We start from the raw sequence: 17,583 nt of genomic DNA on the forward strand, positions 1-17,583 counted from the left end.
GAGCTGACTGATGACTGTTTAGACCGGATCAAAGTGGTCAATATGGAAAAAAAATAGTTACATATCCATGCATGTCACCAACCTACTGTTTATCTCTGACAAGGTAGACAAGAAGGGACAAATCATTACACATTATCAGGAAACTCTGAAAACGTTAAGTCAGTCAGTGCAATCAAAAGAGTCAGTTTAGGGGGGAAAAAAAGTTTTCATTTCAGCTTTCAAAACTCTCCTGTTTCTTCTCTCTGAAGTCCTTCTGGTTTTATGCCTTAGCAGCAAGCTGCCCATGCTTCATCCATAGGTTTCCAAAGATCTCTCTCCTGTCTGCACCGATGAGTTGAGCTAGCATGACTCAAGGAGTATCTGTGGCAGATCATTACACGGACTCAGTGGCAAATGGCACTGAACCAGGGGAGGCTCAGGCAGTGACGATGTTAAAATTCTGTTCCTCAAGTCACTGACTATGGAGAATTTAGCGTTGGTTAAAAAACAGTGAAATGCACATGGATAAAGAATAATTTTATAAACCCTATGAATGCTTAAAATCCAAAAATTAATTAAAAAGAATCCTCTGGTTTTAGATTGCCTTTTTTTCCCCCTTATTTTGTTTAGACATCCCACTCTAAGAGACTGGCTCATGTCTCCCATCACCATGGGCTTACTTGAAGATTTCCTCAGTCAAATCAGAATCCTTCCTTCCTTTTGTTCCTCATCCAGCCTCCAGATTCCTTTGCAGGAATGGAAGTGCAAGAACCAGGATGTCTTTTCTCCAGGTAGTTCATGAACGTTCAGATAGTTCACTCTGTGGATGGCTACTTGTGAGAGAATGGCTACTTCACATGAGAAGGAGTGAGGCAATTACTTGACACCTATATTTGCCCTCCAGAGTGCATGCAGCTCCCACCTAAAGGGGACTGTGTGCTGACATTGATACAGATTTGGCTGTGGACTTGCCTCCTAATTTCCTCTTGACACATTTAAAGTTAAGGTCTGCTGTAAAAGAATGTATTTCAGGGAACAGTTCTGTATAACTGCTGACAAAAAGCATGTCTGATATACCAAGGATTTAGTATAGGAGTTTTTTAGGAGTTTTTTTTTCTAAATTTGATAGAATTGTTACAGAGGTCTAATGTGTCAAGCAGAATGCATCAGGTGGGCTTTTGGATTTCAGTCAGTATTAGGATACTCCAAGCCCAAAACAAATTTTAGAAATCTAAAGAACCTGAAGGTGGACAAGTCCATGGGACCTGATGAGGTGCATCTGTGGGTCCTGAGGGAACTGGCAGATGAAGTTGTTAAGCCACTATCCATTATATTTCAGAAGTCGTGGCAGTCTGATGAAGTTACCACTAACTGGAAAAAGGGAAACATAGCCCCCATCTTTCAAAAGGGGAAAAAAAAGAAGACCTAGGGAACTACAGGCCAGTCAGTCTCATTTCTGTGCCCGGCAAGATCATGGAGCAGATCCTCCTGGCGACTATACTAAGGCACATGGAAAATAAGGATGTAATTGGAATTGGCTGGATGGTCACACTGAAAGAGTTGTGGCCAATGGTTTAATGTCCAAGTGGAGGCCAGTGACGAGTGGTGTTCCTCAGGAGTCAGTACTGGGGCCAGTGCTATTCAACATTGTTGGCGACATGGAGAGTGAGATCAAGTGCACACTTAGAAAGTTTGCAGATGACACCAAGCTCTGTGGTGTTGTGGACACACTGGAGGGCAGGGATGCCATCTAGAGGGACCTTGACAGGCTGGAGAGGTGGGCCTGTGAGAACCTCATGAAGTTCAACAAGGCCAAGCGCAAGGTCCTGCACGTGGGTCGGGGCAATCCCAAGCACAAGTACAGGCTGGGTGGAGAATGGATTGAGAGCAGCCCTGAGGAAAAGGACTTGGGAGTGCTGGTGGATGAGAAGCTCAACATGAGCCGGCAATGTGCACTTGCAGCCCGGAAAGGCAACCGTATCCTGGGCTGCATCAAAAGGAGTGTGGCCAGCAGGCTGAGGGAAGTGATTCTGCCCCTCTACTCTGCACTCGTGAGACCCCACTTGGAATACTGCATTCAGCTCTGGAGTCCCCAACACAAGAAGGACATGGAGCTGCTGGAGCAGGTCCAGAGGAGGGCCATGAAGATGATCTGAGGGCTGGAGCACCTCTGCAATGAAGACAGGCTGAGAGAGTTGGAGCTGTTCAGCCTGGAGAAGAGAAGGCTCCGGGGTGATCTTATTGCAGCCTTCCAGTACTTAAAGGCGGCCTACAGGAAAGCTGGAGAGGGACTTTTTACAAGGACATGTAGTGGTAGGACAAGGGGCAATGGATTTAAACTGAAAGAGGGCAGATTTAGATTGGATCTAAGGAAGAAATTTTTCACTCTGAGGGTAGCGAGGCACTGGAAAAAGTTGCCCAGAGAAGTTGTAGATGTCCCATCCCTGGAAGTGTTCAAGGCCATGTTGGATAGGCTTTGGGCAACCTGGTGTAGTGGAGGGTGTCCCTGTCCATGGCAGGGGAGTAGGAACTAGATGATCTTTAAGGTCGCTTCCAACCCTAACAATTCTATGATTCTATGATTAAATAGAGGCTTGTTTCATCATTGTTGATGCTCAGCCAGACAGAGCTAGTTGTTGCCTCTCGCTCTGTTTCTCATCTATCCAAGTATTTGCACATACTTGCAAGTCCGACAGTTTCCCCCAGTTACGTCTTCATCACCGTCTGTCTTGCACTGGATGATTTTCTGCTCTGCAAGTTGGTGATAAAATAGTTTTCACTTAATTGTTGAACTCCTTTCTTGCCTCGATTCCTACCACTCAGTCCAACCTCTTCATAAGCCTGAGCTGCTGGTCACCTGCTTCAGCTGCTCAGACACAAGGCCCACAGGCTGTCATTCCTCCATCAGCCCAAATGGCCCGTCTTAGAAGCAGCCCAGCAGCAATGGGACTCATCCTGCTCCATCCTTCACAGTACCAACATTAGGGAAAATCCCAGTATTGAGGCAGTATTAAACTACCAGGAATAAGCCCCAGGAGAGTTTCAGGAGATAGGCAGTGGATGTCTCTATATGAGGAAAGTAGGCACCACAGAAAACCTTGAATCCCTGGAAGTGCTGTATTTCCTGCACAGGCATCTTGCACAAACATTAACGATAACTGTGGCTGAAACAGTACAAAATAGGTTTATACACAGAGCTCACAAAAGTAGGAAAATACAGGCACAAATCTTATTAATGGTTTGAGGAAAGTAAGCACCATGCGTAATATTGCAGCTGAAATCATTCTCAATATTCTTCAATACCTGATAAGTCTATTACGTGATCCCAGACAGAATGCAAATGTAAAAAAAAACAATGGAGGAAAAAAGGAAAGCATGGAAGTCTTAGCTGAAGGACAGAAAATTGGCTTTTCTGTTTGTTTGATGGTCAGACAAATAGAAAAATATTTATGTTTATTTGACTAAGAATTAAATAGTTTCATCTTCTTTTCTTATTGAAATGGAAAATAAACCTCACACCATGCTCATATGTTGTATTTTAAATTGAATGTTAAAGGACTTGCATCAAACAAAAACAAACACATAAATGACTAGCTTTTTAAAAGCACAAAACAACATGACCTTCAGAGAAAGTCTTCACCAACAGCTTTCACTTCTCCATTTAGCCAGTAATTCAGAGACAGGGAACTTGGGGACCCTGTGCCTGGCAGCTTTCTCAGAGAAGAGGTTTTGAGTGTAACTCCTGCCTATTCTGCTGGTTGAGCAGTGCTGGGAAGAGTTGCTATCATTCTTTTTCATTTGAAGCAGTTCCAGTCATTAAAAGAAACAAATCTTAGGATTCAAAGAAGAGAGTGAACCTCTAGTCTGGTGCTCTGAACAGCCTCTTCAGAGAAAAAAAATCTACACTCCAATTCACTCTGCTTCTGATTTAGACAGGGATTTGAGCCTAGATCCTATAATACCATGAAGGCTGTCCTCAATGCCAGGATAGAGAATCAGTGATTATTTCAAGTCCTGAAACAAAGCAGAGTATCACAAGGGGATTACCCTCCTTGAAATAGGCTTCCTAGTAGTTGGAACATGATTTCAGTCAAATTCTAGGGTTCCATTACCTGGAGAAGGGCATCTCGTGCTACATGGATGTCTTAGCTACAGGATTATTAAATAAGAAGCATGAACACTGTTTTAAATACTTTTTTTTTCCTGTGGTTGAACCTATTTGCATATTTTTTCTGAATTTGCTAATAATTCATAAAAACTGTGAATGAATAAATGATTTATAGAAAAAGCCTAGCTTCACTGAGAGCTTCTGATTCCATATGTAACTTTCATCGCACCAACCCCTAATCAGGAACACCTTTTGTTTGTGGAAGATGTGATTCCAGTTTCTTCACTAATTTTCCTACCAAAAAAAAAAGACTGAGGATGGGGAGGGGAAGCCTTGGAAAAGAGATTTCCAGGTATACCATATAGGCTAGGTGACAGCATCAGCCTGGGCCTGTGCAGGTGTGTAGGAGGAGGTGTGAAGGCTGTGAGCAGATGGGCACGCTGCTCTGCTGCCATATGTGTGTGTCAGCCTGGCCGGTGCTTCCCCTGGAGAAAACCAGATGCAGATGAAATCAGAACGGCCATTAGTGCAGCGTGCGTAAACGTGCTTAAGCTGAAAAACACTGAAGAAACAAAACTAAATCAAGCTGATGGGCAGATAGGTTGATCAAATGCATATGGTTTGGAAACCAAGACAAAAACAGTAAGAAGAATACCCAGACCACTGGCAACAGTGCAGGGAGTGTGAGAAAGAACTGTATTGGGAAGGGTTTGAACTAGGACTGACAGAGCAAGCTCAGGATTAGAAGCAATATTACCTCAACTGATGCAGAAGAAGGTAAATTAGATAAGGCAGACCATGATGCAAATGATGCATACTGCTTCAGATGCTTGATCTGAAGTGGTTAGCACTGCTCCTGAGTATCATTGCGCAGTGCAGTGCCTTGTATAGCCACCCTATATGTTTAAATGAGTAAGCAATTCTAGGGAAGAATATGCAATTATGGAGGAGACTTTCAGTCAAGCGGAGGATGTTCACTTGCTGACTTCAGTAATCACAAAGGTTGTCTGCCACACATGGCAGAAGTGGGATATTAGCTGTTCAACAACTAACAGCAGTTTAGATGTTACAGTAATCTGATTCCAGACAGCTAACAAAGGTAGCTGCAATATAATATCAGCAAATACTTTTTTCTAGGCTGGAAAAATGACAGTAAGTATTTGTGGCAAACATTGGAAACTATTTGGGTGCAACAAAGGTGAATGAAAATCCCTCAGTCATATGTGTTGGAGTTATTAATTGCAAACATGCAAATTGGATTTCTAGTTGTCTTCCAGATTTTTACCTATTAGTGTTTTGTGTTTCTTCCTTCAAGCGTCATACGAGCTGCTGCATTCACCGGCATTTCTGCAGATGATTGTTGTGGTGGTGGTTTTCGTTAAAAATTTTGAAGAAAGCGGTGGCAAACTCCTTGGAATATTGAGAAAGAAACAGAAAATGTCAGAGTATAGAGCAGGGAGTCTCATGCACATGGCTGAATTTTTAACTGTGCTGCCAGCATCTATAAAGGACTTTCTTCCTGTGGAGCCAGCTGCATTATAAAACCAAGCAGTCTTTTGATAGATCCAGCATGCAGCCTCCAGTCAAGCTGGCAGACATGGCAAAAATGCCTGGGTGCTTCTCAGTTCTTGAGAATCTCACTTTGCTTTAATGCTTTTCTTTACAGAGCAGCTGCCTGTACCCTGGGCTGAGGTGATAGTACATCTGTGTTAACTACCATCATTTCAAAATTAACTCATAGATAACAAGCATTTCTGGCAAAGCAGTAGGTGTTTGTGGTTTGGTTAGCGATTGACGACAACTGCGGTGTGCTTAAGGTGACCTGCTTTGTACTCAACTTCTCATACTTGCAAATGTCTTTGTTTCTGTACACGATATTCCATTCAAAACTGTTTGCGTTGTGCTCTGACAATCAAGTGAAACAAGCGTCAGCTTTATGAAGGCAGCTGTGGGTTCAGACAGGTCCGTTCCTCCCTCCTCGCGGTGGAAGAGAACGCGACTTTTTATGAATCAGGAAATATCAGTGGGGAGTCTTAGACTAATCTTGGATTATGAAGAATTAACATCAGACTTTCAAACACAGTGATGTTTTTTGACATTGTTTTAGGGACCCTCTTCGTAGGGAAAAGGACATTATGTTTTACATTTTCCTTTATAGTCTTCTGGCATAACGAATGGATTGGATGAGGTGTGGCTGAAAGCCTACATTGTTTAGATCCACGCAATACTGCAATTTAGGCCTGTTATTGTAATCTGAGGGGAAATTTTGCCAACTTTCCCCGAATATTTAAGAACATGAAGACTGTTGCAAATAGAGACATGCATGCAGTAAAGATCCTCAGTCCCCAACCAGGGTTGATTTATCTTGTGAAGGTCACTACAGTATATAACTATTTTTCATGCTACTTCATACTGCTGGTTCTGAAAAAGGGAATCAAGATGGGATAAATTAGCCTAAATGAAGATATTTAGAATTTTTTTTTATGAAACTGTTCCCGGATGTGGAATCAGCAAGTTGCATCAAAGGTGTAGAACACAGAGCACTTGGCAGCATCAGCTCTTCAGCCCAATAACTGTTTGTCCAAGGATGTATCAAGAATTTTTATCTTCACTCAGGTTAACTGGGTTATGACAGAGACAAGTCTTGAGCATTGATCTGCATGTATCCAAAGATTGTTCCATGAGATAGTGCTGACCTTTGATGAAGTAATTTGTAAGTCTTCCCACTGTACAGTAGATTGGAAAAATCTATTGATATCACGCCAACTGGTGGAAAATAACTGTAAAAAGTTATTTCATCAGATTATATGTCTCTGATTTCATCACAAAATGGAGTACCTTGAAGCCCCAGTGTCCCTATATGAATTTACATATCATCCCTTATCATATATTAGCTTGATACCTCTTTGGGGAAGGGTTAGTCTTTTCTTTTTTTTTTTAATATATATATATAGTGCCTAAGAATGTCATAATTTTTGGCTGGAATATCGAGATGCTTTGCTATAGGAACAGTTAGAGCTGCAAATAATGTTAATAATGGGCATATATGCCTGTGAATATTCACTTTGGAGTATGTATATTTGTTGGTTTTTAAAGTAGAAATTAATTTCCAAATATAAGTGCATAATCATTGTCATAATTTAATTAGTAGTATTGTCACTTTTTTTCCAAAAAAAAAATAAATTACTATGCTATTACTGAGTAAAGAACATAAGTAAACATGCATACATAGAGACTTTTTAAATCTATATTTTTTCATATAGAGTGAATGCAGAGGTACAGAAAATATTTTTGCTAGAAGGGCAGAAGTTTCTCATCAATCACATAAAAAGAACCATAAAAATAAAGGTTTTTGTGATAGGATTTCTGAATGGGTTATTTCTGTACTGTATTTCTATACTGAGTTATTTTTGCAAGTGCACTTGAGCAGAATAAGGCCTGATTTTCAGATAAAAAGAGATTAAATGTTAGAAATTGGAGTTCTCAACCCTTTTAAAAATCTACTTTTAAGAAAATATTTCATCTTCAAAGAAAAAATTATAGCACATGCATAGTCTTCAAATGCTTGTTACTGAGGCCAGTCTTAAAAGATTGGAAATAGAGGCAAGACATCAAAAAGTAACTAATTGCTTCTATCTACAAATACAAGAAGACTAAATATGACTGATGGATAGTCTGTTGAGCTGGCTTTTAGAGATAAAAATGTCATAATCCCCCAATGAATAGTTGACTCTAATATTCAAGTTGTGTATTGAAATGCCAATATTATCTTATAAAAATAGAAAAAAAGCAACCAGATTTCATGAAAAGATGCCCGCTTATATCTCCCTTGTTAGTGAATTGTGAATGTGCTGTGTTCTAAATATCTGGACTTTTTTAAAATTCAGTGTTATTGTGTGTGTGTGTGTGAGTCAGCAGATATCTAAATACCGCTCTGAGTCGATTGCATTTGCTTAAACTGATATGATTTCTATGCAAATGTTTGTCTAGTTCAGTAAATAATTGGAAGGGGGATGTATTAATTTCTTAATTTTCTATTTATGATCATTATATTAACTAGCCATTCCAATTTTTGTGGAGTACTTAGTCTGTGAAACATGTAATCATTACTGTTCTTGGTTGTGTCTCTATGGAAACTAAAATGGACCAAATATTCAATGACTATCCCAAAGCTACAGAAAGAAATGGTGCCAAAACAAGAAATGGAATACTGAAGAGCGAAACAGTGGAAAATTGGCACTTTGATAGATCAAGATTTCATCTCATGTTCCCTTGTGCCTGGATTTGAGTTGGATCAATGTATTCCAATTCTGAAATCGTACACTGAATGAATCCATACAACAATATGTATTCAGTATATCGCTTTGGATCCTGAGCCTCATATGCTTCATGCCCTAAAAGTATCAGTCTTCAAAGGATGACAGCAATTTATGAGCTATTTACATGTTAAGTGGTTTTTCGCCATTAGTCACTGTCTTAAAAAGACAGTGGAGCAGTTCTAATAACTAGTAGTCATGCAACTCATGATTTTTCTAGCATACATGTTTATCCAAGTGCACCTAAAGTCTTTATGTTAGCTACTATGTAACAAAATAAGGAAATATAATTGGTCTGTAGCAAAGATGTTAGCAGGATAGACATTGTAGCATTTGACAAGGAAGATGGAGTAAGCAAGAATTTGCTTTGGAATATTTCAGATCTTACACAGATAATTTTCAATATATTCGCATTAGGAATTTTCAGGTAAAGTGTTAAGCACGTGTTTCACGTCCATCCAAAATCTCTTTTGAAAGAGGAACGATCTTTTCAGATGTAGAAAAGATGCAAGCAAAGAAAAAATTAAAGTCAAAATAAAGCTGTTACTTCTTGATTTATGAGTTAGAACAAGTTTCATTCCAGCAAAACTTGTATCTTAGCACTCTCACAGTAACACTGCAATATCTTTATATTACAACAGCTTGAAGTAGTCGGAAACATATCATAACGTCCAATGGAATTGGAGGCTGAATTTCATTTCCATCCAGGCGAAGGTAGCGAAGGCGAGGAATGTTGCCATAAAAACCATAATCTTCTGCTACAGCAATTGAGACTGGGCATATTTGAGTACCATTGACACCTGAAAATGTAGATCAACATGTTAGGTAATTTCCATGGGAAATTTTCATGGAGATGATTAAATTAATTTAGAAAACAAATAAAATAGGTTTCCACTGATATTTGGGGGGGAGTCCCTTGCTCTTATCAGACTTGGAAAATGCTTAATTAACAATTAACTGCTTTTTTGATCAAGCAAAAAGCATCTTAATGTAATCTAGATCAGCAAATCATGTATTTAATGTGCTGCAATTATGAATAAAGGCCACTAGACGCATAATTTTACCTTAGAGAAGAAATTAACTTGGAAAACTACTGGTTAAATAGCTCTTTACACTCCAAGAGAGCAGAACAAGGTTAATGCTGATGGATTTTGAACAACTTACTGCAATGGCAATACATTGGTTTTAGCTGATTATGTTCCCCAATGATCTTGCATTCAGAAAGATAACAGTATTGAATCAGAGAAGAATTTTGTATCATGTCTGCCACTTTTAACGTCTATGCTTTGTTGTTTTCTCAAATTCTTCAGTATAGTTGGGTTTAATTGCAAGAATATAACTTCTGCAATGGAATATTTTTCTTCCTAACCTGAAAAAAAACAAGTCCTTAAAATTCTTTATAAATCAGAAATAGCTTGTTTCAGTTGAGATAAAATTTAAAACTATAGCTTAAATCATCACCCATTTTCATAAGAGTTGAATAGTTTGGGTCCTTTACATTGTGTCCCCTAAATTACCTCTACATTGTCACCTGGCTAAAATTATTTCCATATCTTGTCTTCAACTGTTGAATAGTGAGGCTGCCGCTGCCCTATTTAAGCCTCAAAATGGCCTTAGTCCAGAAAACACTGAAGTGGTGTTTGTTTATCAAAGATGTCAAATTCCTTTGACCAAATTTTGGTATTTATTGATTGGTCTTACTGCTTGAGGATCTTGTTGGCCCCAGAACACTTGCAAAAAGTGGCTGAATGGAGAATGTGTGCGTACCATTTTTTTTTGAGCACAATCTTTTGAGCAGCCCAGAAATAGGAAAAAAAAAAGATTTCTACCAAATTTTTTCTCCCCTTATACTTAGCAATGATAATATGCACGTCTTTTGATTACAATGCCCAAAATTGGCTAAACATTATGATGAGAAAAAAAATCCTATGATTCCATTTTTAAAAAAACTGCCCAGATGTTTTCAACGTCTTGAAAAGGGACTTTATCTTTCTCATGGAAACTAGATAAACATATCAAGTTGGCCAAGGCCTAAAACTTTTATCATATCCATAATATCAAAACGCTTTTGCCTGTGATGCAAAATTTGATTAATGTTTGTAAAGCATTTGATATTCTTGGAAGAAACAAGCTGCAACTTATTTTTATGTGTGAAGCTATGAAGCAGTAAGCTTGAGAGTCAAGTTTCATTATGAAAGCAGTTATTAAAGTTTTACAAGTGAATCAACACTATGTGGCAGAAAATATCTACCTTTCAGGTCACATAGGGTTTCAAAGAGTACTACTGTCCTTAGGGGACAAGATGGCTTCCTGTGTGTTCTAAATCTCTGTGTTTTCTGACCTTGCAACTATCCCACTGCACTAGTCTTCACTGTGTTAGTTACTCCAACCTTAAAATGAGGCAGCAGTTATCTAACCACAGGCCACCTACAAAGAAGTTATTTCCTGATGATATGTGGAATAAAGTGTTTGGATTTTTTTATCCTTCTCTTCCCATGAATGGTAAATCATACCCAAACTATTAGAGGAGTAAAAGCTGCTTTCTCTCCTCTTCTCTTGCAATCCTATGGATATATTGCTGAAGTTCACCTAAGCAGGAGGGACAGGGCAACCAATCTACACGGGTACATCTCACCCTACCTGAACTGATCCATGTAAAGGATAAACGTCAGTCCAAACAAACCATGTAGATTCTGTTTATAAACTCTGGAGAGCGATAAGCATTTCCAAAAAGTGATTCACAGCTCCTTAAGTTGAGATGATTTTCCCTTTGCAATTGTGTATGTCCTTTCATTAATTCAGTAGGTGACGCGTATGACTAACCCAAACTAGATACAAAAATCTAGGCTGGCTGATTCACACAAAATGATTCTCACCTGTTGTCAACAGTATTGTTAAGTGGTGTAATATTTAAAAATGAGACTCTGGAGCTGCAGGGGAAAACTGCAGAAGAGGTCCTTGTTAATGACTGATACTGTATGTCTGCTGAAGAACCACAGAGGATCCTGTTTCTTTTCCAGTAAAACTCATAATTTAGAAACAATTAGAAAGTAGGTTGATCTCAGAGATAGATGTGTTCTGACATATATGAGTCTGAGTTTATTTCTATTCTATTCTTGTAACCTCTAGCTGCACCCACTGTGGTCCAACTCAAACAGTTGGGCTCCCTTTCTCCTTTTCAAATAGTATTTAACTGCAGCAGCCAAGGATCAGCCTGGAAATCTGTATCTTTTTGGGCTCTTCCAGCAAAGAAGCTAGTACCAGTTATAGTGCAAGGATCTGATAATAAGTCACGATCTGTAACTTCAACCAATTATTTCAAATATCCTATGATGGAGTCAGATAGACTAGCATTGCTACTTGGCCCAAGGACTTTTCACCTTCTTTACATATTAGCTCAGAGGAGCTATCTCAATCTCCCAGCGTTCCTCTAGGGGAACTTACTGTTTGCTTCCTTTTATCGCTCCTTTAATAGCATTGTAATAGCATCTGCTCACCCTTGCTCACTCCCTACATCATCATTTCATGCCTTCTCCTCTTTTTGCTTCCTCTGGTACTCTCTTTCATTACTTGATATCTCCCCAGAGCCTCACATGTGTATCTCATAAATCAATATGTAAATGCACATGGTTTCAAATGCTATGGAACAAGTGTGGTGCATATCTGTTGTACCCCTAATTAGTTTTGGTTTTATGTTGGTTTTGCTTCCAACTTTCAAGTACTTGGGGGAGCAACCAGAGGTGAAATCCTGATTCCACTGAGACCAATGGTAAGGCTATCATAGCATAGCATAGCATATCACATTGCCTTATATCTTCATGAATGGTCTTTGGAGGAATAAGGTCTCAGACTTACATGAAGAACGGGTGTTATATAATAGCATACAATAAAAAGTAGCAAATAGTATTTACATAAAAATGAACTCTTGCAATGCCAGCAGTGTAACTATGAACCACCAAGAGAAAATAATTGTAAAAAGGGCTTGTACTGCATACGCAAAAGTAAACTTTCAGGAGGACAGGCTTTTACAGTCATTTTCTTTCAAATCTTTTACATTGGTTGTAATGACTGATCACCAGCTTTCTGGGTTTAAGACGACAAAAACAATCTGCAGAATTAATGCTACATCTTATTACTCTTGCCTGATGGAATTGCATTCCTTGTTTGTCACCTTAAAGACCCTTTGAGCTATCGTCTATTAGAACAGTGTTTCATGAAGATTATGTCATTATTCTTTATCTCTTAAACAATTATTCTGTGTGGTAGAATATGCCTTACATAATATCTGCATTTCATTTAAGATATCAGGTTGCCTTTTAAAATATTTTTTGACTACTTTATATGCAGTTACTGAGACTAAAATTTTTTTTTAAATTAAAAGCAGTTTTGTGCTTAAATTAATAATGAATTTTGAAAAGTGGTAAAGGCATTAAGGAATATAAGGCTCGCAGAAAACTATAGTGATTTAGGCTCATGGGTACCCCTGTGTCATTGGAAAACAGGACTTGTGTTTGCACATACTACACAGGTTGAGTTTTATGGTTTTAACGTTTTAAAAACTGATTTAGAAAAGGAAGATAATTTGGCAGCTCTTTAAATGCTACTTAGACACAAAACACTTATTAAACTGGACAGGTTACATTCCATTTAATTCAATTTAGTGTCCACTTAAAGTGACAGAGATGGAGTTTGCACCTGAGGCCCTGCAGTGAAGCAATTAAAATAAATCCCTTTGTAACCAAGGGGCAATGAAATACATTCAGTAACAATATACGTCATAAACCTAACTCTAATTAACTGTTAGACTTTTTACAGGCTGCTTAAAATATGTGCCAGTTGTAAAAAATTGATTTTTCTTTACAAGGTTTTATACATTTGTTTTGCAAAAAGCAGTGAATTAATCTGAATTATCAGTAGGTATCTTCCTTTTATACGTCCTTGTATTGTACAGAAGTTAAACCATTATTTTTAGTATGTTTGTGAACTAGAGTGACACCAAACAGGAGTAAGGAACCATTTATTCAATTAAATCACTGTGACAGGAAGACAAATGTAGAGACTTAGTTACCTTCTGTGAAGTGATAAATAAAAAGTGATCACTTTTTGATTTTGGCTTTTGGCATGAAACAAAGAAATTAAAGTCTGTAGGACTTAATAAGCAGATACTTTACCCAGTGCCTCTAAGCACCACATCCCTGCTGTACCTGGATGAATCTGGAAGCAGTGCTGGAAGAAGAACTATGACATGACAACAGACTTCTGTTGCCTTGAGTACAAAACTTTGTCTCACTTACACAAAGTGGAAAATGTTAGCAGATATTTGAGGAGATAAACCTTAATAGGACAAAGCTTTAAAGTCTTTTCATGAAGACTAAACCCAAGTGTCATCATTTTGTGCACAGTAAACAAAAGATGGGGAGGACTTTCAATGCTGAAATATTCAATATCCACATTCTAATTAGTGATATTTGAAATAGATTGTGTTGACTACAGCCAACATTTTATTCCGTTTTAAGGATGCCTCACCTAAAGTTCCTATTAGATAGTTTAGGTGGGCTGAGAGATACTCAGAAGAACTGAGCATACAGCAATTCTGTTAGTTTAGTGAAATCTCTGAGGTGCTCAGGAACTTTGAAAATCCAACAGTCATACAGATGTGGACTGAATATCATAACTTGTTGCACTCACTTTTTTATTGTTGTTTGTTGCTTATTTACTCCTAACTTTTCTGTGGAAAACTTAATTCATTCTCACAAAATGGTTACTGGCATGTATATAGTGAAATGTAAATGCACAAATTCTGCTTGCAAAGTTTTTTTTTTTTTTTCTGTATGCATATGAAATATTTTTCACATGTGGCATTAATTCATGGACATATTTTTAGACCTGACTTGAAAACTGGCCTGTGGGAGATCCTCTTCCTCATCTCCCTGCAATCTATAGCACATTTTTAATCTCTTTAATTCAAAGAGCATTTTTTGTAGTGAAGTAGACATTTCAAAATAATTATGTCTTGGTAGAACACCACACTGACAATGCACACTTACTTTTGATTTTGTTGTGATCAAGGTGAAGGTGCTCGAGATGAGCATTGATTGGTGGAATTTTAGTGAGCTGGTTGTGAGACAACTGTAGATCTAGAATAGATGAAACATTAAACCCATTTGGGGGAATACCATCATCAGATAATTTATTGTAGTTCAGCCTAAGGAAAGTCACTTTGGGTATTGCACTGAAGTAGTTTTCTGGTATCACTTCAATGGAGTTGTTATCCAAAAACAGCTGCAATGTGTTAGCTGGAATACTTAAAGGCATTTTCTTGAGTGAATTTTTTGCTATGTTGAGTTGCATAAGATTGTTGAGTCCTTGGAAGGTGTCACTTTGAAGAGCGCTGTCCAACAAACTGTTCTGGTGCAGATCTAACATAGTAAGGTTTTCCAAGTTGTTGAAGACACCTTCTGGGATTCTGGAGATTTTGTTTCTAGCCAGTCTTAGTTGTTCCAGACCCATTGGTAATGGGGCAGGCACCTCTTCCAATTCATTATCTTCAAGGAATAAGTAAAGCAGCCTTTTCAGCTTGCTCAGCACACCACTCTCAATTCCACTGTTAGTGATCTTATTCTTGTTCAAATTTATCCATCTCAGGTGAGTGGCATTCACAAAAGGCTTCTCCGAAACTGTTTCAATTAGATTGTTTTGAAGATAGAGGTACCAAATTCTTGCTGGGATTGCAGGTATTTCTTTAAGTCCTTTGTTATCACAGTATAATGCATTGGGGAAACTAGGAGGACAAAAGCACTCTCGTGGACACTCAAAAGTGTAGTGAGACCAATGCTCAGGATCCAGCTCATCATAAACTTGTCTCACAGTTCGAGTCCACACAGAATTGACCAAGAATAAGAGCAAAAGGCTTGCATAGACTTTTAGAATCATTGTTTGCCTTGAAAGGGGAGAAAAACAATTAGCTGTCTCAACAGAAATCTCTAACAGCATACTAGATTAATAAAGCATTATTACATAGAAAATAATATTTCCTTTAGAAACAGTCAAATTCTGTCCTCTGTGGTATTACCTATGGCATGTTAAGGAAAAACTTAACAGTAATATAAGAGGTATAAACAATTCAATGCTCTATTTTGAAGAACATTTTTCTGATTCAACTTAGACTCCACATTGGGTACCAGTTTAACTAATGTTCATGCAAGTGTTATTTCAAAGAACCTGAAAACACAAATCATTTTTCTGACATTAAATCTGTGCTTCTTATAAATTTTGAGTTTTCCTGTACAGAGTTATAAACTACTTTATATAATGTACTATCTTCAGTCAAGCTATTGATACCATGATGATATAAATACTATTGTACTCAGTGTTCCTCCTTTTAAAATTAATTCTACCCTTTTTTCTGTTTTTCCTCTCTTAAATTATAATGGCATCTGGATCAGATTTTCTAGGGTCGTTTCTCATCACAGAAAAGTAAAAGATCAAAGAGTGTTTTAACAGCTGTTTGTTTGGCATGTTCTTAAAAAGCTTGGAGGGAATATGTTTGAGTAATCTGTTCCCCTCCCTCATTCACTCTCTCATATCCGAAGTTACGAATTTCCTTCTCTAAAGAAAACAGTCAAAACAAATGTCTGATCCAAATAACACAATAAGTAAGTCCTAACCAAATCGTATCGTATACACTCATGCATCTTGTATGTATTTTACCCACTTAATTATTTGCTTTGGTTAGCCTCTTCCACCATTAAACAATTAACAAAATCATCAATGATAATTTACTCCAAAAGGTAATATTCGCATAGCACAAAACCAGTGCTTCACAATCTGTGTTATCTTGCTTGCTTTCAGATGAAGTTTAGCAAGCATTTTGCAAGGCAGAGGCAAGAGACTGACAGTTGAAATTTCTGGTCAAAATTAGGAGGTTAGTTCTGGTGAAAACAGTATTTAAATAAAACCTAAGTTCTCTCATAGGATAAATGCACCGGTAAGGTTATGAGCTCAGTTAAAATATTGCATATTATACGTAGTCATTTAACCATTTTCAGCAACAGTATTAGCAGTGACAAGTGCAGTATCCTACAGATCTTCCAGCCTCAGAAACTGCTATCTGGAAGCATTCCAAAAAAGACAGATAAAATATTTCTAAAGAATAACATCTCTAATTTACACAGTGAACTGGCACCTTCTGTGTAAATACTTGTGAATTTAATAACGTTTTCAAAAAGAAATATGAAGTAATTTACCTGTTACTCAAGTTCCTGGAGCTATCTGAAGCCAGTTAGAAATCACTGTAAATTCACAGCCTTTGGCTGCTAACCATTGTGTTTGCTTCCTGTCCTCCTAAGAATTAATAGCATATAAAACTTGAAGTACATGCTAGTATTCCCAGATGTATTACTATACACACCTTATTAGCTATTGTTTCTAATTTGACATTGCTTCAGAGTTTGGGCTTACCTCAGCTTTCTTGGATCTTCTTCTCTTTCTATTGGTCACTGTTGTTAGACTGTAATAGCTTGAGTCAGGCTACAAGTCGTGTTCTATGAATACAGCCTAATATATACGCATCAGTGGCTACAGCTTTTAACCCCTGAAATAACTAAGGCACCTCAGCACCTAGGCAGGAAAAGGCAGGAAATCCTGACTTTAATATCAAGCAGCCACAGAGCTGAAGGCATTTGATTTTTTACATTTTAGCAGATGAGAGGAACCGATCTAGATGAAACAGGTAACACAAAATGTACCTTTATTCAAAATTTTTGTCAGAAGATGCTTTACACACAAAGCTCGCTTACATCATAATTCATTCTCATAATACCTGAACTGGCCACAAAGAATTAAAAACAGTGCCATCTGTCTCTACGGAAATATTTTATTTGATTTTTATCAAATGCAGATGTTGCCATGCCATTTAAAGATATAATTCTTGATTAGGAGAAGATAGCAAAAACATTTGCTAAGAATTTTTTAATAACATATTTTCATTTCTTTAAAGATTAAACCATACTTTTTCCTTTTTGTTCAGAGAGATATTTACATATATTTCTACAAAATTATCATACTCTCCACTGCCTCCTGCAGTGAGGTCTGTTTTTAATTATCAAGGCACCAATTAATTACCTTTTATTTTATCACTGATCTAAAGTAAACTCTTTCCAGCCAACTTGCTATCCAAGG

At 37.8% G+C, this 17,583-nt stretch overlaps 1 protein-coding gene across 1 annotated transcript; it reads right to left on the bottom strand.

The window, feature by feature from the left end:
* Positions 1-9,030: 9,030 nt before the first annotated feature.
* Positions 9,031-15,336, bottom strand: KERA (keratocan). The gene is made up of 2 exons (XM_009987295.2): positions 14,451-15,336; positions 9,031-9,203 (listed from the first exon to the last, which is right to left on the bottom strand). Exons 1-2 carry the CDS (start codon positions 15,334-15,336, stop codon positions 9,031-9,033), a joined length of 1,059 nt encoding a protein of 352 aa, XP_009985597.1.
* Positions 15,337-17,583: the final 2,247 nt, after the last annotated feature.

Source organism: Tauraco erythrolophus, chromosome 4 (genome assembly GCF_009769465.1).
Source record: "Tauraco erythrolophus isolate bTauEry1 chromosome 4, bTauEry1.pri, whole genome shotgun sequence".
NCBI lineage: Eukaryota > Metazoa > Chordata > Aves > Musophagiformes > Musophagidae > Tauraco > Tauraco erythrolophus.